Genomic DNA, 27,376 nt, shown 5'->3' on the forward strand with positions numbered 1-27,376 from the left:
GTAGGGGCTGGAGGAGGTTACAGAGATAGGGATGGTTGGTGCGGCTGGAGGAGGTTACAGAGATAGGGAGGGCTGTAGGGGCTGGAGGAGGTTACAGGGATAGGGAGTGTTGTAGAGACTGGAGGAGGTTACAGAGATAGGGAGCTATGTAGGGGCTGGAGGAGGTTACAGAGATATGGTGGGTTGTTGGGGCTGGAGGAGGTTACAGGGATAGGGAGGGTTGTAGGGACTGGAGGAGGTTACAGAGATAGGGAGCTATGTAGGGGCTGGAGGAGGTTACAGAGATAGGGAGGGTTGTAGGGGCTGGAGGAGGTTACAGAGATAGGGATGGTTGGTGGGACTGGAGGACGTTACAGAGATAGGTAGGGTTGTAGTGGCTGGAGGAGGTTACAGAGATAGGGAGGGTTGAAGGGGCTGGAGGAGGTTACAGAGATAGGGAGGGGTGTAGGGGCTGGAGGAGGTTACAGAGATAGGGAGGCTTGTAGGGACTGGAGGAGGTTACAGAGATAGGGAGGGGTGTAGGGGCTGGAGGAGGTTACAGAGATAGGGAGGGGTGTAGGGGCTGGAGGAGGTTACAGAGATAGGGAGCTATGTAGGGGCTGGAGGAGATTACAGAAATAGGTAGGGTTGTAGTGGCTGGAGGAGGTTACAGAGATAGGGAGGGTTGTAGGGGCTGGAGGAGGTTACAGAGATAGGGATGGGTGTATGGGCTGAAGGAGGTTACAGAGATAGGGATGGTTGGTGGGGCTGGAGGAGGTTACAGAGATAGGGAGGGCTGTAGGGGCTGGAGGAGGTTACAGAGATAGGGAGCGTTGTAGGGGCTGGAGGAGGTTACAGGGATAGGGAGTGTTGTAGAGACTGGAGGAGGTTACAGAGATAGGGAGCTATGTAGGGGCTGGAGGAGGTTACAGAGATATGGTGGGTTGTTGGGGCTGGAGGAGGTTACAGAGATAGGGAGGGTTGTAGGGACTGGAGGAGGTTACAGAGATAGGGAGCTATGTAGGGGCTGGAGGAGGTTACAGAGATAGGGAGGGTTGTAGGGGCTGGAGGAGGTTACAGAGATAGGGATGGTTGGTGGGACTGGAGGAGGTTACAGAGATAGGGAGCTATGTAGGGGCTGGAGGAGGTTACAGAGATAGGTAGGGTTGTAGTGGCTGGAGGAGGTTACAGAGATAGGGAGGGTTGAAGGGGCTGGAGGAGGTTGCAGAGATAGGGAGGGGTGTAGGGGCTGGAGGAGGTTACAGAGATAGGGAGGCTTGTAGGGACTGGAGGAGGTTACAGAGATAGGGAGGGGTGTAGGGGCTGGAGGAGGTTACAGAGATAGGGAGGGGTGTAGGGGCTGGAGGAGGTTACAGAGATAGGGAGCTATGTAGGGGCTGGAGGAGATTACAGAGATAGGTAGGGTTGTAGTGGCTGGAGGAGGTTACAGAGATAGGGAGGGTTGTAGGGGCTGGAGGAGGTTACAGAGATAGGGAGGGGTGTAGGAGCTGGAGGAGGTTACAGAGATAGGCAGGGGTGTAGGGGCTGGAGGAGGTTACAGAGATAGGGAGTGTTGTAGGGGCTGGAGTAGTTACAGAGATAGGGAGGATTGTAGATGCTGGAGGAGGTTACAGAGATAGGGAGGCTTGTAGGGACTGGAGGAGGTTACAGAGATAGGGAGGGCTGTAGGGGCTGGAGGAGGTTACAGAGATAGGGAGCGTTGTAGGGGTTGGAGGAGGTTACAGGGATAGCGAGTGTTGTAGGGACTGGAGGAGGTTACAGAGATAGGGAGGGCTGTAGGGGCTGGAGGAGGTTACAGAGATAGGGAATGTTGTAGGGAATGGAGGAGGTTACAGAGATAGGGAGCTATGTAGGGGCTGGAGGAGGTTACAGAGATAGGGTGGGTTGTAGGGGCTGGAGGAGGTTACAGGGATAGGGAGGGTTGTAGGGGCTGGAGGAGGTTACAGAGATAGGGATGGTTGGTGGGACTGGAGGAGGTTACAGAGATAGGGAGCTATGTAGGGGCTGGAGGAGGTTACAGAGATAGGTAGGGTTGTAGTGGCTGGAGGAGGTTACAGAGATAGGGAGGGTTGTAGGGGCTGGAGGAGGTTACAGAGATAGGGAGGTGTGTAGGGGATGGAGGAGGTTACAGAGATAGGGAGGCTTGTAGGGACTGGAGGAGGTTACAGAGATAGGGAGGGGTGTAGGGGCTGGAGGAGGTTACAGAGATAGGGAGGGGTGTAGGGGCTGGAGGAGGTTACAGGGATAGGGATGAAATGTGCTTTGTACGGACATTTGGAAAGTGCACTCTGTCTTTGTGCCATGGTAGGGGGTTAATGCGACACACCCACCGAACCACATCCTTGCAGCATTGGAGAGTCTCGCGGCTGAGAATAAAGAGGAGCTGATGGAACTCCAATCAAAAGTGGACGTGGTGAAGGACATGGAGGCTCTGAGGTAAAGCTGCATTGTCCTGGTTCATCCTGGGGACAGTGTAGAGGGAGCTTTACTCTGTATCTAACCCCGTGCTGTACCTGTCCTCGGAGTGTTTGATGGGGACGGTGTAGAGGGAGCTTTACTCTGTATCTAACCCCTTTCTGTACCGGTCCTGGGAATGTCCGGCCCGAGGAGTTTGTTGAGGAGTGTATGTGTTTGCCCGGGCAGCAGATTGCAGTGTCTGTGTACAGATTGTGTTTTAACCATGTCCCTGGTGGCCGGGCTGATGATACACGTTCTTTTTGCAGGTTCTCTTACAGTTGTTCCCGCCTGCAGGATGTCTCGGAGCCTCTGCCTGTTCTCCGTTCAGTGAAGTCTTTGCTCGATGTAAGCTCTTTGCCTGGGTGTTTAGTTTTTGAGTGGGCACCTGAATGTGTGATAAGTGTTACCAACATCCCAGCAGCTGGACAACCAGCCTGAATCTTTCCATTACCCTCGCTCTGATTCATTCTCGTCCAATCTATTGCATGTACAACAGAGAAACAGGCCATTCGGCCCATCTGCTCCGTGCTGGTGTTCTTGCTCCACACCAGCCTCCTCCCTCTCCCCTCTTCATCTCACCCCGTCCTCACATCCTTCTATTCCTTTCGCCCTCGTGTGTTTATCCAGCTTCCCCCTTAAACACATCGACACTATTCACCTCGACCACTCCCCGTGGGAGCGAGTCCCACATTCTCCCCACTCTCTGGGTAAAGAAGTTTCTCCTGAATTCCCCCATTGGGTTTATTAGTGACGATCTTATATCAATGGCCCCCTTGTTCTGGTCTCACTCCGACAAGTGGAAACGTCTTCCCTACTTCCACCCCATCGAAACCCCCTTTCTCTGTTTCAAGGACCTCGATCAGGTTCCCTATTTTCTCGCATCAGGAGCCCCGGTGTGTTCAGCCTGTGCCGTGCAGGACAGTCTCTTTCGTCGTCTCAACGCCGGGACGGTGCTTGTCCTCTGCCCTCCTCTCCGCGGCTGCCTCTCTGGCCCCTTGTCTGACTGATACCTGGAGAGGGGTGTCAGCCCAGCACCGTTCGGTGAACCCTGCCCCGATCGTGAGACATTTACTGGGGCAAGGGCCGTTATTGATGTACCGTGCGGCTGAACTGTTTGCAGAGAGGGAGAGCGGGAGAGAGAGAACAGCTTTCTCATTCCTGAAACCTTCCCTCCCTTTGGAGACCCATTGGAAACCGCACTCCTTTGGAAATCATTCTGCCCACGTGCAAGCTACCTGCAAGGAGATGAAACTTTGTGACGTATCTAAGTCTAGGAAGACAGTCCATCAACGTGAGCGGTTCTAGTTTACTTCATAAACTGCTTCCCCTAAATAAGGCTTGCTGTGCTAACTGTTCATCACCCCCTTTGGAGAACAGGGTTTATTTACTGCTCGCTTGTCTTTCCCACTGTTGGTGAACACCTTGACGTCTGCCCTTTGTCTAGCCGTCACTTACGTGGTGACCACCCGGGGAGGGGGTAACCGTCTTACCCCCACATGCTCCCTCTGCACCTGTGGCTGCTCAGAACCCAGGGAAGGACCGGGGGGGTGCGGGGGGTGTTTTGTGTTTGGCGATGGGACGGTACAGGGTGGTCGAACGCGGGGACCGGTTTGCGGTCGGACTGTCCCGTGCCGCGTGTCACTCCCCCTACCCAAGCTGTGGTTTCTGTTTGGCAGGAGCGATGGCGGGACTGTGAGGTGAGGGCGGTGGAGAAGATTGGGGCTGTCCGACGTGACAGGGAGGCGAGCTCCAGGCTGACGTCGCTGTCCCGGGAGTTTAACCTGCTGCTGGAAGAGCAACACGGGCACAGCGCTGAGCTCCTGGCGACTGTCAGGTCAGAACCTCCGCCCTTCTGCAGCAACAACGTGCATTTATACGGTGCCCTTTAGACCAGTAAAACATCGCCAAGGCGAGAGCGTGAATCGGATAAAACCTGCCCGCAAGGCACGTTAGGAGATATTAGGGACAGACGACCCCCAATGCTCAGGCAAAAGGATTCGGTTTTAAGGGCCTTCTTAAAGGAAACCACAGAAAAGTAACAGCGCAGAAAGAGGCCACTCAGCCCGTCATGTCTGTGCGGAGGGAGAGAGGGGCGGAGAGGTTTAGGGAAGGAATTCCGAGCTTTGAGCCCCCAGACACCTGAAGGCACGGCCGCCAATGGTGAGGCGATGGGAATGGGGGGAGGGTCAAGAGGCCGGGATTGGAGGAGCGCAGAGATCTCGGAGGGTTGTAGGGGCTGGAGGGGGTTACAGAGAGAGGGAGGGTTGTAGGGGCTGGAGGAGGTTACAGAGATGGGCAGGTGGTGAGGAATTTAAAATGGAGGCATCGCGGGACTGGGAGCCACTGTCGGTCAGTGAGTGCCGGAGCGATGGTGAACGGGACTCGGTGTGAGTTAGGAATAGGGGGCAGCAGGTGTTTCGGGCCAGCTGAAGTGTTTGGAGGCTGTAAGCCGAGCCCGAGCGTATCCAAATAGCAGCAGAGCGTGGCTCCTCCGAAAGCCAGTCAGCGTCTGTCAGACCCTCCCTGACTCGCAGAGCTGCTGTCGCTCGTACTGTCTGCAGCCCGACCTGACTTGTGATTTTAACAGGGAGGCCTTGGAGCTGGAGCTGAGTATCACGGAGAGGAGAGCGTACTGCCAGGAGCTGTTGGAACAGGCCAACCTCTTAACCAAGTCCATCTCTGCCAAGAAGTGTGAGATCCAGACCCTGCTGCAGAAACACAGCCGCATCGTCGACTTCCAGGCGCTGGTGGTAAGCGGGGACTGTCAGCTTCCTGGGACTGTAGGAATCTGCCCACCGTCTGCTCCGGCAAAGTCATACACGAACCCGTCACCCTCAGAGCCCCGACCATCCTAACCAGGCCCCCCTCCCGGCCAGGAGAATTCATACTCCTCCTCTTTATCCCGTGCAGCGCTCAGCCGATGTGTACACGTGTGCAGCATTGCATGAAGGTGCAGGGAAATGTTTCCTACCCAGCAGGGAATCTGCTGTTGCCCTTCATGTCCCCGGGACATCCCAAAGGGCATCACAGACGACGAAGGACTTGTTCTGGAGTGTGGCCCGCTATCCGAGTGTAGGATACGCAGCAGCCAATTTGCACACAGCAAAGCTCTCACAAGCAGCACTGTGATAATGCCAAGGTAATAGATGTTTCATGATGTTGGTTGAGGGATAAATAGGCGCCAGGACACTGGGGAGAATTCTCCATCGCCTGCATCCAAACTGTGGCTGTGGGATCTTTTACATCCGGCTGGGAGGGCAGATGGGCCTCGGCTTAATGTCTCATTAGGAATATAGCACCTCTGACAGTGCAGCACTCCCTCAATACTCACCCTCTGGCAGTGCAGCACTCCCTCAGTACTGACCCTCTGACAGTGCAGCGCTCCCTCAGTACTGACGATCCGACAGTGCAGCACTCCCTCAGTACTGACCCTCTGACAGTGCAGCACTCCCTCAGTACTGACCCTCTGACAGTGCAGCACTCCCTCAGTACTGACCCTCCGACAGTGCGGCGCTCCTTCAGTACTGACCCTCCGACAGTGCGGCGCTCCTTCAGTACCGACCCTCCGACAGTGCGGTGTTCCCTCAGTACTGACCCTCCGACAGTGCGGCGCTCCCTCAGTACTGACCCTCCGACAGTGCGGCACTCCCTCAGTACTGACCCTCCGACAGTGTGGCACTCCCTCAGTACTGACCCTCCGACAGTGCGGCACACCCTCAGCACTGACACTCCGACAGTGCGGCACTCCCTCAGTACTGACTCTCTGACAGTGCGGCACTCCCTCAGTACTGACTCTCCGACAGTGCGGCACTCCCTCAGTACTGACTCTCCGACAGTGCGGCACTCCCTCAGTACTGACTCTCCGACAGTGCGGCACTCCCTCAGTACTGACCCTCCGACAGTGCGGCGCTCCCACCGTACTGACCCTCTGACAGTGCGGCACTCCCTCAGTACTGACCCTCCGACAGTGCGGCACTCCCTCAGTACTGACCCTCCGACAGTGCGGCACACCCTGAGCACTGACTCTCCGACAGTGCGGCACTCCCTCAGTACTGACTCTCCGACAGTGCGGCACTCCCTCAGTACTAACTCTCCGACAGTGCGGCACTCCCTCAGTACTGACTCTCCGACAGTGCGGCACTCCCTCAGTACTGACCCTCCGACAGTGCGGCGCTCCCACTGTACTGACCCTCCGACAGTGCGACGCTCCCACTGTACTGACCCTCCGACAGTGCGGCGCTCCCACTGTACTGACCCTCCGAAAGTGCGGCGCTCCCACTGTACTGACCCTCCGACAGTGCGGTGCTCCCACTGTACTGACCCTCCGACAGTGCAGCACTCCCTCAGCACTGACCCTCCGGCAGTGCAGCACTCCCTCGGTACTGACCCTCCAACAGTGCAGCACTCCCTCAGCACTGACCCTCCGGCAGTGCAGCACTCCCTCAGTACTGACCCTCCGACAGTGCAGCACTCCCTCAGTACTGACCCTCCGACAGTGCAGCACTCCCTCAGCACTGACCCTCCGACAGTGCGGCACTCCCTCAGTACTGACCCTCTGACAGTGCAGCACTCCCTCAGTACTGACCCTCCGACAGTGCAGCACTCCCTCAGCACTGACCCTCCGACAGTGCGGCACTCTCTCAGAACTGACCCTCTGACAGTGCAGCACTCCCTCAGCACTGACCCTCCGACAGTGCGGCACTCTCTCAGAACTGACCCTCTGACAGTGCAGCACTCCCTCAGTACTGACACTCCGACAGTGCAGCACTCCGTCACTACTGCCACTTGGGATGTCCGCCTGGTTTTTTTGAGCTCGAGTCTGTAAGTGTGATTTCCCGCAGTGAGCTTTTTGCAACTGAGACCAGGCTAACAGAGCAAATTGTTCCTGGGGTGATCCTAAAATATCTTCCCAGCATAAAACTCCAGCCCATTTCAGAGTTCAGTTCAAATAGCCCCAGCAGAACTGGTCCATGCCCAGGGCTGTTTAACCCGTGGGTATAGTGTGTGTCTCGAGATTCTGACATTCTCCTTTCCCCTCCTCAAACTCTGGCTTATTACAGGACACCAAACAAGATCTTATCCGAGCTTTAGTGAAAGGGAATTCGTCAGCGAAGAGTCAGTTGATGAAGACACAGGTGGAGGTAAGTCTTCCACCAAATCCCCAGACTGTGGAATTCCCTCCCCAAAGTTCTCCACGTTTCTCTCTCTTTCTCTCCCCAAGCTTCTCTCTCTCCCTCTCTCTCTCTCTCTCTCCTCTTTTAAGACGCTCCTTGAAACCTTCCCCTTCGATTGGTGCTTTTGGCCACCTGACCCTAATATCCCCTCACGTTGCTCTGGGACATAATCTGTCCGATTGCGGGGAAGTGTTTTCCTCTTTTCAAGGCGCTATTTAAATGCAACCCTGTTGCTGTTGTTGTAGATTGGCTCCTTTGTTGAGCAGAAGCTTGGAAAGCACGAGGATGGGATCCGGTCGCTAACTGAGGACCTACACAACTCGGTTAGCAGGGAAGTGAATCTCTTCACTGGCATCTCGCTACCTAACCTGGATCGCAGGGTTGTGCAAGAGTGAGTGACGTGTGGTTTTGTGACTGCATTCCAATCTGATCGGTGGTTTCTCTGTAGTGGCGCAGAGGAGTCAGCTGCGCCTTTGTCCGTGTTTCTATGCTGGTTTGTCAGAGTTGGTGATGAGGCTAGTTGTCCTGCCTGCTGTTGAGCAGCAAGGTGCTCAATGTAAAACCCGTGTTCCGCAGGGTCCCTGCTTTCTGCATCCCAGTAAGCCTGCTCTCCTCGGACTCGAGGGATGCGGGCATCAAGTCCCCACTCCAAAGGCAGGAACACAAAATCCCGGCTGACACTCCGGGCGCCAGCACTGAGGGAATGCTGCACTGTCGGAGGGTCAGTACTGAGGGAGCGCTGCACTGTCGGAGAGTCAGTGCTGAGGGAGCGCTGCACTGTCGGAGTGTCAGTGCCGAGGGAGCGCTGCACTGTCGGAGGGTCAGTGCCGAGGGAGCGCTGCACTGTTGGAGGGTCAGTGCTGAGGGAGCGCTGCACTGTCGGAGGGTCAGTGCTGAGGGAGCGCTGCACTGTCGGAGGGTCAGTACTGAGGGAGCGCTGCACTGTCGGAGGGTCAGTACTGAGGGAGCGCTGCACTGTCGGAGGGTCAGTACTGAGGGAGCGCCGCACTGTCGGAGGTTCAGTACTGAGGGAGCGCCGCACTGTCGGAGGGTCAGTACTGAGGGAGCGCCTCACTGTCGGAGGATCAGTGCTGAGAGAGCACTGAGGGAGGGCCGCACTGTCGGGTGGTCAGTGCTGAGGGAGTGCCGCACTGTCAGAGGATCAGTTCTGAGGGAGTGCCGCACTGTCGGGGGGTCAGTACTGGGGGAGTGCCGCGCTGTCGGAGGGTCAGTGCTGAGGGAGTGCTGCACTGTCGGAGGGTCAGTACTGAGGGACCGCCGCACTGTCGGAGGGTCATTACTGAGGGAGCGCCGCACTGTCGGAGGGTCAGTACTGAGGGAACGCCGCACTGTCGGAGGGTCAGTACTGAGGGAGCGCCGCACTGTCGGAGGATCAGTGCTGAGAGAGCACTGAGGGAGGGCCGCACTGTCGGGTGGTCAGTGCTGAGGGAGTGCCGCACTGTCGGGGGGTCAGTACTGGGGGAGAATTTGAATAGAATTCCCCACATTTCACTTCCACCCCTCTGGAAATGAGCCCCACTTCTCTGGTTTTTATTTATGATCTTATTAACCTCTGTCGTTACTCAGAGTGGTTTTTCCATTTGTTCCCCATATCCCCCTGCTCCTCCATCCCATTCTTATTATCCGGGGAGAGTGTGACTTCCTTAATCTTACTTTCCAAATGCAACAACTGACGGTGATGGATGTTGGGTTTGATTTGTCAGTGATACAGCCTTTCTGTAAATGTACTCGTGTTGATTGTGTTCTGCCACACTCTGTCCTATTTAAATTAGGCCTGGTTGAGACACATGGAGACCAGTATAGAGTGGATGGGCAGAATGGCCTGGGTAGTGTGGGGATCCTGGATTCATTATTTCATTACCTCGCTGTGGTTTTGGAGGTTTTGAACTGTCTTGTCTTCTCCAGGTCGCAGAGGGTTCCTGTACACAAGCTGTCCATTCACAGACTGGACTCTTCATTTAACAAGCCTCACTTCTTCCGGGAAGTCAAGAAGACTTTATACTTCCCCCTCTACAAGGTAATCAGCACCTTTAACATAGTGAAACATCGCCAAGGTGCTCCACAGGATCCGATGTCAAACCAAAACCCAACCCCGAGACACATCGGGAGATGTTAGGGACTGGTGATCAAAAGCTCGGACAAAGAGGTCGGATTTGAGGAGGGTCTTAAAGGACAGAGAGAGAGATACAGAGGGAGGGGGACAGCGCGAGGGAGGGGGTCAGCGCGAGGGAGGGGGTCAGCGCGAGGGAGGGAGACAGCGCGAGGGAGGGGGACAGCGCGAGGGAGGGGGAGGTGGAGATGTTTAGGGAGGGAATTCCAGAGCTTGGGGCCCCCAGGCAGCTGAAGGCACGGCCGCCAATGGCGGAGCGATGGGAACTGGGGGATGGTCAAGAGGCCGGAATTGGGAAGAGCGCAGAGACTGGTGTCCGTGATCCAGTGTGCGATATTGCGCTGGTTAGAAGGGAGTGAGAAACTCACATCAGCTGAGGAGGTGACCTTTGGCCAGTGACGGGATCTGTAAACACTGGAACTTGACTCCCACTGGATGAGGGAACATCCCCTCATCATACAGCACTGGAGGAGGCCATTCAGCACCTTGTGCCTGTGCTTAATTATACCCCCACCCACCCCCGCATAGCCCTGTAAATGTTTCCCCTTCGAGTATTTCTCCAATTTCCCCGTGTTGAAAGTTCCTATTGGAACTTTATTTTATTCGCTTATGGGATGTGGGTGTCGCTGGCTAGGCCAGCATTTACTGCCCATCCCTAATTACCCTCGGTCAGAGGGGCATTTCTAAGAGTCAACCATGTTGCTGTGGGTCTGGAGTCACATGTGGGCCAGACCGGGTAAGGGTGGCAGATTTCCCTTCCCTAAAGGGGCATTACTGACCCAGATGGGCTTTTGAAACAATTGGCAATGGTTTTATGGTCACCTTCAGATTTTTAATTCCAGATGTTTTATAGAATTCAAATTTCACCATCTGCCGTTGGGGGGTGGATTGGAACCCGGGTCCCCAGAGCATTACCCTGGGTCTCTGGATCACTGGCCCAGTGACAATCTGCTTCCACCGCCCTTTCAGGCAGCGCCTTCCAGATCACAACAACTCGCTATGTGTCAAAAAATAATCCTCCTCATCTCCCCCCCTCTGGTCCTTTTCCCCAATTCTCTTCAATCTGTGTCCCTCTGGTTACCGACCCTCCTGCCACTGGAAACACTTTCTCCTCATCGACTCTATCCAAACCCCCCTCCTGATGTTGAACGTCCCGATTCAATCTCCCCCCCTTAACCTTCTCCGCTCCGAGGGAGAACGATCCCAGCTTCTCCCAGTCCCTCCACGCGGACTGAAGCCTCCCTCATCCCCTGGGAACCGTCCCAGTACATCTCCCTCCCCCCCGACTCCCTCTCCGAGGCTCCGGCCCTCCTTCCCAAAGTGCTGGGCGAGCGGAACTGGCCGCTGTACCCTCCAGCACTCCCACCGGAGCCACGGTCAGTCTCGTTCTGCTACCCGCTGTCCGGTCCTGTCAGACTTAATTGCGCTGTCTTCTTCCCCACAGGCCGCTGAGTTCCTGGTAGAGCGTGCAGCTGAGGTGAAAATGGAGGCACTGTTTGTGAGGGTGATCCTGCAGCAACAGAGAGATGCACTGCAGACACTGCAAAGACAGTACAGCATCACTCCGGTCACTGACGCCGACGGTAAGGGAGGAGCGGCTACCCATTGCCCGCCGCTCACACAGCTGTTAGGGACCAGTTCATCGCCTCCCCGCTCTTAAAACAGAGACACCCGCGTAATGTCACTGCAGGTCTCAGAACTGCAGCAAACCATTTCCCCAGTGCCTCTCTCTCTCCCCCCGCCAGCTCAGGACACCTCAAACCGCTCCGCAGCCAACAGAGGACTTTTGTTTGAAGTGTGATCATTGGCAGCAGCCGGTTTGCGCACAGCAAGATCCCACACACAGCAGTGTGATAATGATGTGGATCACCTGTGGTTTTTTTTTTAAGTGATGTTGGCTGAGGGATAAATATTGGCCCCAGGACACCGGGGAGAACTCCCTCAACAACCCGCCCCCCCCAACCACCCCGACCCTGCGCTAGAAAGATGCAACACAAAAGGTGATAGAGAGGCCGTTCAGCCCATCGTGCCTGTGCTGGCTCTTTGAAAGGTCTATCCAATTAGTCCCCACTCTCCTCCCTGCTCCTTCCCCACAGACCTGCAAATTTTTCCCCTTCGAGTATTTTTCCAATTCCCCCCCTTTTTGAAAGTTCCTATTGAATCTGCTTCCACCGCCCTTTCAGGCAGCGCCTCCCAGATCACAGCAACTCAATAATCAGCGTGTTTCTGATTCTGCCAAGGGATCTTTTATGTTCACCTGAGACGACAAATGAAGCCTCTGATTAACTGTGCGGCGCTCCCTCGGCGCTGACCCTCGGGCGGAGCTCCCTCGGCGCTGACCCTCGGGCGGAGCTCCCTCGGCGCTGACCCTCGGGCGGAGCTCCCTCGGCGCTGACCCTCGGGCGGAGCTCCCTCGGCGCTGACCCTCGGGCGGAGCTCCCTCGGCGCTGGCCCTCGGGCGGAGCTCCCTCGGCGCTGACCCTCGGGCGGCGCTCCCTCGGCGCTGGCCCTCGGGCGGCGCTCCCTCGGCGCTGACCCTCGGGCGGCGCTCCCTCGGCGCTGACCCTCGGGTGGCGCTGGCCCTCGGGCGGCGCTCCCTCGGCGCTGGGGAGTATTAGCCTGGATTATGGAGCGGGGACTCACGACCTTCTGAGTCCGAGGCGAGAGTGTTAATACTGATCCACAACTGCCACTGAACGTAGCCCGTGAGAGTAACTTGTCGTCCTTTGTGCTCTCCCTCCCCAGCTCTGATTGAGCGAGTCCAGCGACTGGATGAGGAGTGCAGTAAGACGTCTATTCCAAATATCCGCAAAATCTCCTATAAGTGCGATCAAGCCATTCACTTTACTGATGAGCTACGGAATGATGTCCAGGACTGGTGAGTGATGAGGTGTCTGCAGATAACATCAGCACATTGGTAATGTCGCTGGGCGAGTCAACCAGAGGCCCAGTCTGATGGTCTGGGGACCTGGGATCAAATCCCACCAGGGCAGCGGGTGGAATTTAAATTCGATTGATCAATCTGGAATTGAGAGCTGGGGTGGGATTTTACACCCTCGGCTGGAGTCTGAGATCCCGACACATTTTCCTGGCCCAGGGCCCCACCACAACAGGGCCGGAAGATTCCACCCCCAGTCTCAGCGATAGTGACCATGAAACTATCATCGATCGTCATAAAAAACCTGAGGGAGGGAAATCTGCTGTCCTTACCCGGTCTGGCCTACATGTGACTCCAGACCCACACAGCCATGTGGGTGACTCTTGACTGCCCCTCTGAATTGGCTGAGCAAGACACTTAATTGTATTCAGGAAGGCAGCTCACCCACCACCTTCTCAAGGGGCAATTAGGGACGGGCAATAAATGCTGGGCCCGGCCAGCGATGTCCACTTCCCCTGAAAGAATAGAAGAATTTATGAATTGTGAGCACACAGCTGCAATTCATCTAGAGCTCCATAATTTCAAACAGCACGGATTTAACCAGGATCATAGAATCACCCAGTCCAGGGGGAGGCCATTCAGCCCATTGTTCCTGTGCTGGCTCTTTGAAATATCTATCCAATTAGTCCCCACTCCCTCCCCTGCTCTTTCCCCCCACAGACCTGCAAATTTTTCCCCTTCAAGTATTTCTCCAATTCCCCCCCTTTTTTTGAAAGTCCTTATTGAATCTGCTTCCACCGCCCTTTCAGGCAGCGCCTTCCAGATCACAACAACTCGCCGTGTCAAAAAAAAATCCTCCTCATCTCCCCCCACCCCGGTCCTTTTCCCCGATTCTCTTCAATCTGTGTCCCTCTGGTTACCGACCCTCCTGCCACTGGAAACACTTTTTCTCCTCATTGACTCTGTCCAAACCCCCTCCTGATTTTGAACGCCTCTATTCAATCTCCCCCCTTAACCTTCTCCGCTCTGAGGAGAACGATCCCAGCTTCTCCTGTCTCTCCACATTGTCACGACTCACAGGGGACACTGCGCCCCACTGTCGCACCCCACTGCTCCCTGAGCCTCAACAAATGGAAAAAGTTTGATCAGCCCACCTGTTTAATTTTGGTTAACAGAATACAAGCACCAGGTTTATAAACTTAGTAAGTAAATAACTGTTTATTGAACAAATTGTCTTTAACCAGTGGCAAAAGAAAGAAATATGAACTCTTAATTTCTAATTCTATAACCCAAACTCTACCCCTTCCTTAAATCCCTATACACATACATACAAGACACGTAAAACACACAAAAACATGGATTTTAAGGGTGGGATAAAACAGTTCAATAGCACCAATCCCGGAGTACAGGATTCGATGGGTTGATTTTGATCGACGTCTCCCAGATTCCTTTCAGTTCTTTATTGATGACACGAGGTGTCCTTCCAGCACTTTTACTCTTTAGTTCACTGGTTGAGCCCTTACCCTTTCAGTGTCTCTAACGGTGATTTCCCCCTTTTCCTCTTGACAGGGGTTTTCAGAGAGAGAGCAGGTTATAGAGATATGAGGAGAAAAAGCCAGCTCGCTCTTATTGTAGAAGTACTGGAACCTGACACACACAGGAGAGAGAGGTTTTAGGTCTTTTTCCTTTCAGGCTGTGAGCTATTCTGCTGCACTGCCCTCACACAAACCCTGCTCACCTGGTTAGGTGCCAATTAAAATGTTGTTGCCAGGCAGTTCCCCATTAGACCGGACTCCTCCTCAGCACCATCCTGTCTTTCAAGGCACATTCTGTTCCAGGTCAGCAACATTGTATATATCCCTCACACTGTTCCAGTGAACGTGTCTTTCAAACTACAGCCATTGTAATTTTAGTCTACAGTCCAACAGAGATAGTAAGATATGTTCTTTACAATATTATCTGAAGTCTCTTATCAGCACCTGGTGTTAATGAAGTTGCAGAACAGGGATGGGAGGGGATTGTAATCTCACAGTGGATCAATGTGTGGAGGTGTGAGTGGGGGGAGGTATAATCTCACTATGACTCAGTGTGTGGGGGTGTGAGTGGGGGAGGTGTAATCTCACTATGATTCAGTGTGTGAGTGGGGGAGGTGTAATCTCACTATGACTCGGTGAGTGGGGGTGTGAGTGGGGGAGGTGTAATCTCACTGTGATTCAGTGTGTGGGGGTGTGAGTGGGGGAGGTGTAATCTCACTGTGAGTCAGTGTGTGGCGGTGTGAGTGGGGGAGGTGTAATCTCACTATGATTCAGTGTTTGGGGGTATGACTGGGGGAGGTGTAATCTCAGTGATTCAGTGTGTAGGGGTGTGAGTGGGGAAGGTGTAATCTCACTGTGATTCAGTGTGTGGGGCTGTGAGTGGGGGGGGGGTGTAATCTCACTATGATTCAGTGTGTGGGGGTGTGAGTGGGGGAGGTGTAATCTCACCGTGATTCAGTGTGAGTGGGGAGGGTGTAATCTCACTGTGATTCAGTGTGTGGGGGGTGTGAGTGGGGGAGGTGTAATCTCACTGTGATTCAGTGTGTGGGGGTGTGAGTGGGGGAGGTGTAATCTCACTGTGATTCAGTGTGAGTGGGGAGGGTGTAATCTCACTATGATTCAGTGTGTGGGGGTGTGAGTGGGGGAGGTGTAATCTCACCGTGATTCAGTGTGAGTGGGGAGGGTGTAATCTCACTGTGATTCAGTGTGTGGGGGTGTGAGTGGGGGGGGGTGTAATCTCACTGTGATTCAGTGTGTGGGGGTGTGAGTGGGGGAGGTGTAATCTCACTGTGATTCAGTGTGTGGGGGTGTGAGTGGGGGAGGTGTAATCTCACAGTGATTCAGTGTGTGGGGGTGTGAGTGGGGGGGGGTGTAATCTCACTATGATTCATGTGTGGGGGTGTGAGGGGGGGGTGTAATCTCACTATGATTCAGTGTGTGGGGGTGTGAGTGGGGGAGGTGTAATCTCACTATGATTCAGTGTGTGGGGGTGTGAGTGGGGGAGGTGTAATCTCACTGTGATTCAGTGTGTGGAGGTGTGAGTGGGGGAGGTGTAATCTCACTGATTCAGTGTGTGGGGGTGTGAGTGGGGGAGATTTAATCTCACTGTCATTCAGTGTGTGGGGGTGTGAGTGGTGGAGGTTTAATCTCGCTGTGATTCAGTGTGTGGGGGTGTGAGTGGGGGAGGTGTAATCTCACTGTGATTCAGTGTGTGGGGGTGTGAGTGGGGGAGGTGTAATCTCACTGTGTTTCAGTGTGTGGGGGTGTGAGTGGGGAGGGTGTAATCTCACTGTGATTCAGTGTGTGGGGGTGTGAGTGGGGGGGGTGTAATCTCACTGTGATTCAGTGCGTGGGGGTGTGAGTGGGGGAGGTGTAATCTCACTATGATTCAGTGTGTGGGGGTGTGAGTGGGGGAGGTGTAATCTCACTGTGATTCAGTGTGTGGGGGTGTGAGTGGGGGAGGTGTAATCTCACTGTGATTCAGTGTGTGGGGGTGTGAGTGGGGGAGGTGTAATCTCACTGTGATTCAGTGTGTTGGGGAGGTGTAATCTCACTGAGTCAGTGTGTGGGGGAGGTGTAATCTCACTGAGTCAGTGTGTGGGGGAGGTGTAATCTCACTGTGATTCAGTGTGTGGGGGTGTGAGTGGGGGAGATTTAATCTCACTGTCATTCAGTGTGTGGGGGTGTGAGTGGGGGAGGTTTAATCTCACTATGATTCTGTGTGTGGGGGTGTGAGTGGGGGAGGTGTAATCTCACTGTGATTCAGTGTGTGGGGGTGTGAGTGGGGGAGGTTTAATCTCACTGTGATTCAGTGTGTGGGGGTGTGAGTGGGGGAGGTGTAATCTCGCTGTGATTCAGTGTGTGGGGGTGTGAGTGGGGAGGTGTAATCTCGCTGTGATTCAGTGTGTGGGGATGTGAGTGGGGGAGGTGTAATCTCGCTGTGATTCAGTGTGTGGGGGTGTGAGTGGGGGAGGTGTAATCTCAGTGATTCAGTGTGTGGGGGTGTGAGTGGGGGAGGTGTAATCTCACTGAGTCAGTGTGTGGGGGAGGTGTAATCTCACTGTGATTCAGTGTGTGGGGGTGTGAGTGGGGGAGGTGTAATCTCACTATGATTCAGTGTGTGGGGGTGTGAGTGGGGGAGGTGTAATCTCACTGTGATTCAGTGTGTGGGGGTGTGAGTGGGGGAGGTGTAATCTCACTGTGATTCAGTGTGTGGGGGTGTGAGTGGGGGAGGTGTAATCTCACTGTGATTCAGTGTGTGGGGGTGTGAGTGGGGGAGGTGTAATCTCAGTGAGTCAGTGTGGGGGGGTGGTATAATCTCACTGTGATTCAGTGTGTGGTGGAGGTGTAATCTCACTATGATTCAGTGTCTGGGGGTGTGAGTGGGGGGGGGTGTAATCTCACTATGATTCAGTGTGTGGGGGGGTGTAATCTCACTGTGATTCAGTTTGTGGGGGTGTGAGTGGGGGAGGTGTAATCTCACTATGATTCAGTGTTTGGGGGTATGAGTGAGGGAGGTGTAATCTCAGTGATTCAGTGTGTGGGGGTGTGAGTGGGGGAGGTGTAATCTCACTGTGATTCAGTTTGTGGGGGTGTGAGTGGGGGAGGTGTAATCTCAGTGATTCAGTGTGTGGGGGTGTGAGTGGGGGAGGTGTAATCTCACTGTGATTCAGTGTGTGGGGGTGTGAGTGGAGGAGGTGTAATCTCACTGTGTTTCAGTGTGTGGGGGTGTGAGTGGGGAGGGTGTAATCTCACTGTGATTCAGTGTGTGGGGGTGTGAGTGGGGGGGGTGTAATCTCACTGATTCAGTGCGTGGGGGTGTGAGTGGGGGAGGTGTAATCTCACTATGATTCAGTGTGTGGGGGTGTGAGTGGGGGAGGTGTAATCTCACTGTGATTCTGTGTGTGGGGGTGTGAGTGGGGGAGGTGTAATCTCACTGTGATTCAGTGTGTTGGGGAGGTGTAATCTCACTGAGTCAGTGTGTGGGGGAGGTGTAATCTCACTGAGTCAGTGTGTGGGGGAGGTGTAATCTCACTGTGATTCAGTGTGTGGGGGTGTGAGTGGGGGAGATTTAATCTCACTGTGATTGTGTGTGGGGGTGTGAGTGGGGGAGATTTAATTTCACTATGATTCTGTGTGTGGGGGTGTGAGTGGGGGAGGTGTAATCTCACTGTGATTCAGTGTGTTGGGGTGTGAGTGGGGGCGGTTCAATCTCACTGTGATTCAGTGTGTGGGGGTGTGAGTGGGGGAGGTGTAATCTCGCTGTGATTCAGTGTGTGGGGGTGTGAGTGGGGGAGGTGTAATCTCGCTGTGATTCAGTATGTGGGGGTGTGAGTGGGGGAGGTGTAATCTCACTGTGATTCAGTGTGTGGGGGTGTGAGTGGAGGAGGTGTAATCTCACTGTGTTTCAGTGTGTGGGGGTGTGAGTGGGGAGGGTGTAATCTCACTGTGATTCAGTGTGTGGGGGTGTGAGTGGGGGAGGTGTAATCTCACTGTGATTCTGTGTGTGGGGGTGTGAGTGGGGGAGGTGTAATCTCACTGTGATTCAGTGTGTGGGGGTGTGAGTGGGGGAGATGTAATCTCACTGTGATTCAGTGTGTTGGGGAGGTGTAATCTCACTGAGTCAGTGTGTGGGGGAGGTGTAATCTCACTGAGTCAGTGTGTGGGGGAGGTGTAATCTCACTGTGATTCAGTGTGTGGGGGTGTGAGTGGGGGAGATTTAATCTCACTGTGATTGTGTGTGGGGGTGTGAGTGGGGGAGATTTAATTTCACTATGATTCTGTGTGTGGGGGTGTGAGTGGGGAGGTGTCATCTCACTGTGATTCAGTGTGTTGGGGTGTGAGTGGGGGCGGTTCAATCTCACTGTGATTCAGTGTGTGGGGGTGTGAGTGGGGGAGGTGTAATCTCGCTGTGATTCAGTGTGTGGGGGTGTGAGTGGGGGAGGTGTAATCTCGCTGTGATTCAGTGTGTGGGGGTGTGAGTGGGGGAGGTGTAATCTCGCTGTGATTCAGTGTGTGGGGGTGTGAGTGGGGGAGGTGTAATCTCAGTGATTCAGTGTGTGGGGGTGTGAGTGGGGGAGGTGTAACCTCACTGAGTCAGTGTGTGGGGGAGGTGTAATCTCGCTGTGATTCAGTGTGTGGGGGTGTGAGTGGGGGAGGTGTAATCTCAGTGATTCAGTGTGTGGGGGTGTGAGTGGGGAGGTGTAATCTCAGTGATTCATTGTGTGGGGGTGTGAGTGGGGAGGTGTAATCTCAGTGATGCAGTATGTGGGGGTGTGAGTGGGGGAGGTGTAATCTCACTGTGATTCAGTGTGTGGGGGTGTGAGTGGGTGAGGTGTAATCTCAGTGAGTCAGTGTGGGGGGGGGTGTAATCTCACTATGATTCAGTGTGTGGTGGAGGTGTAATCTCACTATGATTCAGTGTCTGGGGGTGTGAGTGGGGGGGGGTGTAATCTCACTATGATTCAGTGTGTGGGGGGGTGTAATCTCACTGTGATTCAGTGTGTGGGGGTGTGAGTGGAGGAGGTGTAATCTCACTGTGTTTCAGTGTGTGGGGGTGTGAGTGGGGAGGGTGTAATCTCACTGTGATTCAGTGTGTGGGGGTGTGAGTGGGGGGGGTTGTAATCTCACTGATTCAGTGCGTGGGGGTGTGAGTGGGGGAGGTGTAATCTCACTATGATTCAGTGTGTGGGGGTGTGAGTGGGGGAGGTGGAATCTCACTGTGATTCTGTGTGTGGGGGTGTGAGTGGGGGAGGTGTAATCTCACTGTGATTCTGTGTGTGGGGGTGTGAGTGGGGGAGGTGTAATCTCACTGTGATTCAGTGTGTTGGGGAGGTGTAATCTCACTGAGTCAGTGTGTGGGGGAGGTGTAATCTCACTGAGTCAGTGTGTGGGGGAGGTGTAATCTCACTGTGATTCAGTGTGTGGGGGTGTGAGTGGGGGAGATTTAATCTCACTGTGATTGTGTGTGGGGGTGTGAGTGGGGGAGATTTAATTTCACTATGATTCTGTGTGTGGGGGTGTGAGTGGGGGAGGTGTAATCTCACTGTGATTCAGTGTGTTGGGGTGTGAGTGGGGGCGGTTCATCTCACTGTGATTCAGTGTGTGGGGGTGTGAGTGGGGGAGGTGTAATCTCGCTGTGATTCAGTGTGTGGGGGTGTGAGTGGGGGAGGTGTAATCTCGCTGTGATTCAGTATGTGGGGGTGTGAGTGGGGGAGGTGTAATCTCACTGTGATTCAGTGTGTGGGGGTGTGAGTGGAGGAGGTGTAATCTCACTGTGTTTCAGTGTGTGGGGGTGTGAGTGGGGAGGGTGTAATCTCACTGTGATTCAGTGTGTGGGGGTGTGAGTGGGGGGGGTGTAATCTCACTGTGATTCAGTGCGTGGGGGTGTGAGTGGGGGAGGTGTAATCTCACTATGATTCAGTGTGTGGGGGTGTGAGTGGGGGAGGTGTAATCTCACTGTGATTCTGTGTGTGGGGGTGTGAGTGGGGGAGGTGTAATCTCACTGTGATTCAGTGTGTGGGGGTGTGAGTGGGGGAGGTGTAATCTCACTGTGATTCACTGTGTTGGGGAGGTGTAATCTCACTGAGTCAGTGTGTGGGGGAGGTGTAATCTTACTGAGTCAGTGTGTGGGGGAGGTGTAATCTCACTGTGATTCAGTGTGTGGGGGTGTGAGTGGGGGAGATTTAATCTCACTGTGATTGTGTGTGGGGGTGTGAGTGGGGGAGATTTAATTTCACTATGATTCTGTGTGTGGGGGTGTGAGTGGGGGAGGTGTAATCTCACTGTGATTCAGTGTGTGGGGGTGTGAGTGGGGAGGGTGTAATCTCGCTGTGATTCAGTGTGTGGGGGTGTGAGTGGGGGCGGTTCAATCTCACTGTGATTCAGTGTGTGGGGGTGTGAGTGGGGGAGGTGTAATCTCGCTGTGATTCAGTGTGTGGGGGTGTGAGTGGGGGAGGTGTAATCTCACTGTGATTCAGTGTGTGGGGGTGTGAGTGGGGGAGGTGTAATCTCGCTGTGATTCAGTGTGTGGGGGTGTGAGTGGGGGAGGTGTAATCTCAGTGATTCAGTGTGTGGGGGTGTGAGTGGGGGAGGTGTAACCTCACTGAGTCAGTGTGTGGGGGAGGTGTAATCTCGCTGTGATTCAGTGTGTGGGGGTGTGAGTGGGGGAGGTGTAATCTCAGTGATTCAGTGTGTGGGGGTGTGAGTGGGGAGGTGTAATCTCAGTGATTCAGTGTGTGGGGGTGTGAGTGGGGGAGGTGTAATCTCACTGTGATTCAGTGTGTGGGGGTGTGAGTGGGGGAGGTGTAATCTCACTGTGATTCAGTGTGTGGGGGTGTGAGTGGGGGAGGTGTAATCTCAGTGAGTCAGTGTGGGGGGGTGGTATAATCTCACTGTGATTCAGTGTGTGGTGGAGGTGTAATCTCACTATGATTCAGTGTCTGGGGGTGTGAGTGGGGGGGGGTGTAATCTCACTATGATTCAGTGTGTGGGGGGGTGTAATCTCACTGTGATTCAGTGTGTGGGGGTGTGAGTGGGGGAGGGGTAATCTCTGATTCAGTGTGTGGGGGTGTGAGTGGGGGAGGTGTAATCTCACTGTGATTCAGTTTGTGGGGGTGTGACTGGGGGAGGTGTAATCTCACTATGATTCAGTGTTTGGGGGTCTGAGTGAGGGAGGTGTAATCTCAGTGATTCAGTGTGTGGGGTTGTGAGTGGGGGAGGTGTAATCTCACTGTGATTCAGTTTGTGGGGGTGTGAGTGGGGGAGGTGTAATCTCACTATGATTCAGTGTGTGGGGGTGTGAGTGGGGGAGGTGTAATCTCACTGTGATTCAGTGTGTGGGGGTGTGAGTGGAGGAGGCGTAATCTCACTGTGTTTCAGTGTGTGGGGGTGTGAGTGGGGAGGGTGTAATCTCACTGTGATTCAGTGTGTGGGGGTGTGAGTGGGGGGGTTGTAATCTCACTGTGATTCAGTGCGTGGGGGTGTGAGTGGGGGAGGTGTAATCTCACTATGATTCAGTGTGTGGGGGTGTGAGTGGGGGAGGTGGAATCTCACTGTGATTCTGTGTGTGGGGGTGTGAGTGGGGGAGGTGTAATCTCACTGTGTTTCAGTGTGTGGGGGTGTGAGTGGGGGAGGTGTAATCTCACTGTGATTCAGTGTGTTGGGGAGGTGTAATCTCACTGAGTCAGTGTGTGGGGGAGGTGTAATCTCACTGAGTCAGTGTGTGGGGGAGGTGTAATCTCACTCTGATTCAGTGTGTGGGGGTGTGAGTGGGGGAGATTTAATCTCACTGTGATTGTGTGTGGTGGTGTGAGTGGGGGAGATTTAATTTCACTATGATTCTGTGTGTGGGGGTGTGAGTGGGGGAGGTGTAATCTCACTGTGATTCAGTGTGTGGGGGTGTGAGTGGGGGAGATTTAATCTCACTGTGATTGTGTGTGGGCGTGTGAGTGGGGGAGATTTAATTTCACTATGATTCTGTGTGTGGGGGTGTGAGTGGGGGAGGTGTAATCTCACTGTGATTCAGTGTGTTGGGGTGTGAGTGGGGGCGGTTCAATCTCACTCTGATTCAGTGTGTGGGGGTGTGAGTGGGGGAGGTGTAATCTCGCTGTGATTCAGTGTGTGGGGGTGTGAGTGGGGGAGGTGTAATCTCGCTGTGATTCAGTGTGTGGGGGTGTGAGTGGGGGAGGTGTAATCTCGCTGTGATTCAGTGTGTGGGGGTGTGAGTGGGTGAGGTGTAATCTCAGTGATTCAGTGTGTAGGGGTGTGAGTGGGGGAGGTGTAATCTCACTGAGTCAGTGTGTGGGGGAGGTGTAATCTCGCTGTGATTCAGTGTGTGGGGGTGTGAGTGGGGGAGGTGTAATCTCAGTGATTCAGTGTGTGGGGGTGTGAGTGGGGAGGTGTAATCTCAGTGATTCAGTGTGTGGGGGTGTGAGTGGGGGAGGTGTAATCTCGCTGTGATTCAGTGTGTGGGGGTGTGAGTGGGGGAGGTGTAATCTCGCTGTGATTCAGTGTGTGGGGGTGTGAGTGGGGGAGGTGTAATCTCACTGTGATTCAGTGTGTGGGGGTGTGAGTGGGGGAGGTATAATCTCACTATGACTCAGTGTGTGGGGGTGTGAGTGGGGGAGGTGTAATCTCACTGTGATTCAGTGTGTGGGGGTGTGAGTGGGGCAGGTGTAATCTCAGTGAGTCAGTGTGGGGGGGTGGTATAATCTCACTGTGATTCAGTGTGTGGTGGAGGTGTAATCTCACTATGATTCAGTGTGTGGGGGTGTGAGTGGGGGTGGGTGTAATCTCACTATGATTCAGTGTGTGGGGGGGTGTAATCTCACTGTGATTCAGTGTGTGGGGGTGTGAGTGGGGAGGGTTTAATCTCACTGTGATTCAGTGTGTGGGGGTGTGAGTGGGGAGGGTGTAATCTCACTGTGATTCAGTGTGTGGGGGTGTGAGTGGGGAGGGTGTAATCTCACTGTGACTCAGTGCGTGGGGGTGTGAGTGGGGGAGGTGTAATCTCACTGATTCAGCGTGTGGGGGGTGTGAGTGGGGGAGGTGTAATCTCACTGTGATTCAGTGTGTTGGGGGGTGAGTGGGGGAGGTGTAATCTCACTGTGGATCAATTTGCCGGGGTATTTTGGCCCGAGGATTAAGGCTGCGCTGCGTTTGACTTTGGCTGCTGTTTACAGGTGGCTGCAGCCCGCCCAGTTCTTGCTGCCCTGGGTCAAGAAACACGGACACAATGTCCAGGAATGGATTCACAAGTGGCATGACCTGATTCACCGGGGACTGATGCAGACTCGGGGAGGGACTTACTCTGCGAAACCCTGCTAACGGTCACCGTGAGCTGCTGGTGTCAATATTGACCCATTCACCGGTGACGAGCCGAGATCTCCCCACACTCTACGCCTGCTTTGCCTGCAACTCGAGATGTGATGCTGGGCGATGGGACAGAATCTCCTCTTCCAAATCCTACTCAGTGGTCACCTGGGTAGGAAGGGGACCTTCATACTGAAACACTGTTTATATGTTTGGAAATAAAGGCAATTATTTGGAGCAAATTTACCTCGTGGCATCAGTCTGTTCCTGTACTAGCCGCTCTGCATATGGGGGGCGCAAACACTTAACCTGCATCTGGGTGTGAAGACCAGGGTCCTGAGAGAATATGTCCGATTTCTGACAGGTACCAGGCAGCACAGCACGAACGCACCCCTTATTAACCCAGTGCAGGGGCAAAGCCCACTTATCCAGGGCAACAATCACAGTGAGTACTGAGGGAGTGCTGCACTGTCGCATTGTGAGTACTGAGGGAGTGCCGCACTGTCGGAGGTTCAGTACTGAGGGATTGTTGCACTGTCGGAGGGTCAGTACTGAGGGAGTGCCGCACTGTCGGAGGTTCAGTACTGAGGGAGTGCTGCACTGTCGGAGGGTCAGTACTGAGGGATTGTTGCACTGTCGGAGGGTCAGTACTGAGGGAGTGCCGCACTGTCGGAGGTTCAGTACTGAGGGAGTGCTGCACTGTCGGAAGGTCAGTACTGAGGGAGTGCTGCACTGTCGGAGGGTCAGTACTGAGGGAGTGCCGCACTGTCGGAGGGTCAGTACTGAGGGAGTGCCGCACTGTCGAAGGGTCAGTACTGAGGGAGTGCCGCACTGTCGGAGGGTCAGTACTGAGGCAGTGCCGCACTGTCGGAGGGTCAGTACTGAGGGAGTGCCGCACTGTCGGAGGTTCAGTACTGAGGGAGTGCTGCACTGTCGGAGGGTCAGTACTGAGGGAGTGCTGCACTGTCGGAGGGTCAGTACTGAGGGAGTGCTGCACTGTCGGAGGGTCAGTACTGAGGGAGTGCCGCACTGTCGGAGGGTCAGTACTGAGGCAGTGCCGCACTGTCGGAGGGTCAGTACTGAGGCAGTGCCGCACTGTCGGAGGGTCAGTACTGAGGGAGAGCCGCACTGTCGGAGGGTCAGTAATGAGGGAGCGCCGCACTGTCGGAGGGTCAGTACTGAGGGAGTGTCGCACTGTCGGAGGGTCAGTACTGAGGGTTTGTCGCACTGTCGGAGGGTCAGTACTGAGGGTTTGCCGCACTGTCGGAGGGTCAGTACCGAGGGGGTGCCGCACTGTCGGAGGGTCAGTACTGAGGGAGTGCCGCAGTGTCGGAGGGTCAGTACTGAGGGAGTGCCGCAGTGTCGGAGGGTCAGTACTGAGGGAGTGCCGCACTGTCGGAGGGTCAGTACTGAGGGAGTGCCGCACTGTCGGAGGGTCAGTACTGAGGGAGAGCCGCACTGTCGGAGGGTCAGTACTGAGGGAGTGCCGCACTGTCGGAGGGTCAGTACTGAGGGAGTGTCGCACTGTCGGAGGGTCAGTACTGAGGGTTTGCCGCACTGTCGGAGGGTCAGTACTGAGGGAGTGCCGCACTGTCGGAGGGTCAGTACTGAGGGGGTGCCGCACTGTCGGAGGGTCAGTACTGAGGGAGTGCCGCAGTGTCGGAGGGTCAGTACTGAGGGAGTGCCGCAGTGTCGGAGGGTCAGTACTGAGGGAGTGCCGCACTGTCGGAGGGTCAGTACTGAGGGAGTGCCGCACTGTCGGAGGGTCAGTACTGAGGGAGTGCTGCACTGTCGGAGGGTCAGTACTGAGGGAGTGCTGCACTGTCAGAGGGTCAGTACTGAGGGAGTGCCGCACTGTCGGAGGGTCAGTACTGAGGGAGTGCCGCACTGTCGGAGGGTCAGTACTGAGGGAGCGCCGCACTGCCAGAGTGCCAGTACTGAGGTAGCGCCGCACTGTCAGAGGGTCAGTACTGAGGGAGCGCCGCACTGTCGGAGGGTCAGTACTGAGGGAGTGCCGCACTGTCGGAGGGTCAGTACTGAGGGAGTGCTGCACTGTCGGAGGGTCACTACTGAGATGAGACATTAAACCGAGGCCCCGTCTGCCCTCTCGGGTGGGTGTGAAAGATCCCACGGCCACAATTTGGAGGGGGGTGGGGGGGGGGGGGCGGGGTTCTCCGCGCTGTCCCGGGATCAACATTTATCCCTCAACCGACATCACTAAAAAATAGATTATCTGGGTTTAGATGATCTGGGTCATTATCACATTGCTACTTGTGGGATCTTGCTGTGTGCAAATTGGCTCCTGCATTTCCTGAAGTACGACAGTGACCTCGCTTCCAAAAACGTCGCTCGTTGGCTGTGAAACACTTTGGGACGTCCTGAGGTGGTGATAGGCGCTAGAGGAATGTAAGTTCTATGTTTGTGGCTGTTTTATTCCCACTGTCTGAATATTGCATCTGGAACCTTCAAGCTAGACTCTCATCTACAAAAAGCAGGACAAATCCAACCCGGCCAATTACCGCCTCATCTGTCTACTCTCCATCATCAGTAAAGTAATGGAAGGTGTCATCGACATTGCTATCGAGTGGCACTTGCTTAGCAATAACCTGCTCACTGACGCCCAGTTTGGGTTCCACCAGGGCCACTCAGCTCCTGACCTCATTACAGCCTTGGCTCAAACATGCACAAAAGAGCTGAACTCCTGAGGTGAGGTGAGAGTGACTGCCCTTGACATCGAGGCAGCATTTGACCGAGTGTGGCATCAAGGAGCCCCAGCAAAACTGGAGTCAGTGGGAATCAGGGGGAAAACTCTCCACTGGTTGGAGTCATACCCAGCACAAAGGAAGATGGTTGTGGTTGTTGGAGGTCGGTCATCTCAGCTCCAGGACATCACTGCAGGAGTTCCTCAGGGTAGTGTCCTCGGCCCAACCATCTTCAGCTGCTTCATCAATGACCTTCCTTCCATCATAAGGTCAGAAGTGGGGATGTTCGCTGATGATTGCACAATGTTCAGCACCATTCACAACTCCTCAGATACTGAAGCAGCCCATGTCCAAATGCAGCAAGACCTGGACAATATCCAGGCTTGGGCTGACAAGTGGCAATTAACATTCACACCACACAAGTGTCAGGCAATGACCATCTCCAACAAGAGAGAATCCAACCATCACCCCTTGATGTTCAATGGCATTATCATCACTGAATCCCCCACTATCAACATCCTGGGGGTTACCATTGACCAGAAACTGAACTGGACCAGCCATATAAATACTGTGGCTACAAGAGCAGGTCAGAGGCTGGGAATCCTGCGGTGAGTAACTCACCTCCTGACTCCCCAAAGCCTGTCCACCATCTACAAAGCCCAAGTCAGGAGTGGTGTAGGTATATTCCCCACTTGCCTGGATGAGCGCAGCTCCCTCAACACTCAAGAAGCTCGACACCATCCAGGACAAAGCAGCCCCTCTTCTTTGGCACCCCATCCACAAACATTCACTTCCTCCACCACCGACGCACAGTAGCAGCAGTGTGTGTACCATCTACAAGATGCACTGCAGCAACTCACCAAGGCTCCTTTGACAGCACCATCCGAACCCACGACCACTACCGTCTAGAAGGACAAGGGCAGCAGACACATGGGGAACACCACCACCTGGAAGTTCCCCTCCAAGTCACTCACCATCCTGACTTGGAAATATATCGGCCGTTCCTTCACTGTCGCTGGGTCAAAATCCTGGAACTCCCTCCCTAACAGCGCTGTGGGTGTACCTACACCACACGGACAAAATCCTGGAACTCCCTCCCTAACAGCGCTGTGGTTGTACCTACACCACAGGGACAAAATCCTGGAACTCCCTCCCTAACAGCGCTGTGGGTGTACCTACACCACACG

General features: G+C 54.5%; 1 protein-coding gene across 1 annotated transcript in view; it reads left to right on the forward strand.

The window, feature by feature from the left end:
• Positions 1-23,729, forward strand: part of haus5 (HAUS augmin-like complex, subunit 5) — a 42,269-nt gene extending 18,540 nt beyond the window's left edge. Inside the window, exons 11-20 of the mRNA XM_041181178.1 lie at positions 2,309-2,436; positions 2,724-2,802; positions 4,134-4,291; positions 5,045-5,207; positions 7,518-7,598; positions 7,877-8,022; positions 9,558-9,669; positions 11,207-11,345; positions 12,508-12,640; positions 23,358-23,729. Coding sequence (XP_041037112.1) covers positions 2,309-2,436; positions 2,724-2,802; positions 4,134-4,291; positions 5,045-5,207; positions 7,518-7,598; positions 7,877-8,022; positions 9,558-9,669; positions 11,207-11,345; positions 12,508-12,640; positions 23,358-23,502 — 1,284 coding nt within the window. The 3' untranslated portion in view covers positions 23,503-23,729. The remainder of the gene's footprint in view (positions 1-2,308; positions 2,437-2,723; positions 2,803-4,133; positions 4,292-5,044; positions 5,208-7,517; positions 7,599-7,876; positions 8,023-9,557; positions 9,670-11,206; positions 11,346-12,507; positions 12,641-23,357) is intronic.
• Positions 23,730-27,376: the final 3,647 nt, after the last annotated feature.

Source organism: Carcharodon carcharias (assembly GCF_017639515.1).
Source record: "Carcharodon carcharias isolate sCarCar2 chromosome 29 unlocalized genomic scaffold, sCarCar2.pri SUPER_29_unloc_2, whole genome shotgun sequence".
Taxonomy (NCBI): domain Eukaryota; kingdom Metazoa; phylum Chordata; class Chondrichthyes; order Lamniformes; family Lamnidae; genus Carcharodon; species Carcharodon carcharias.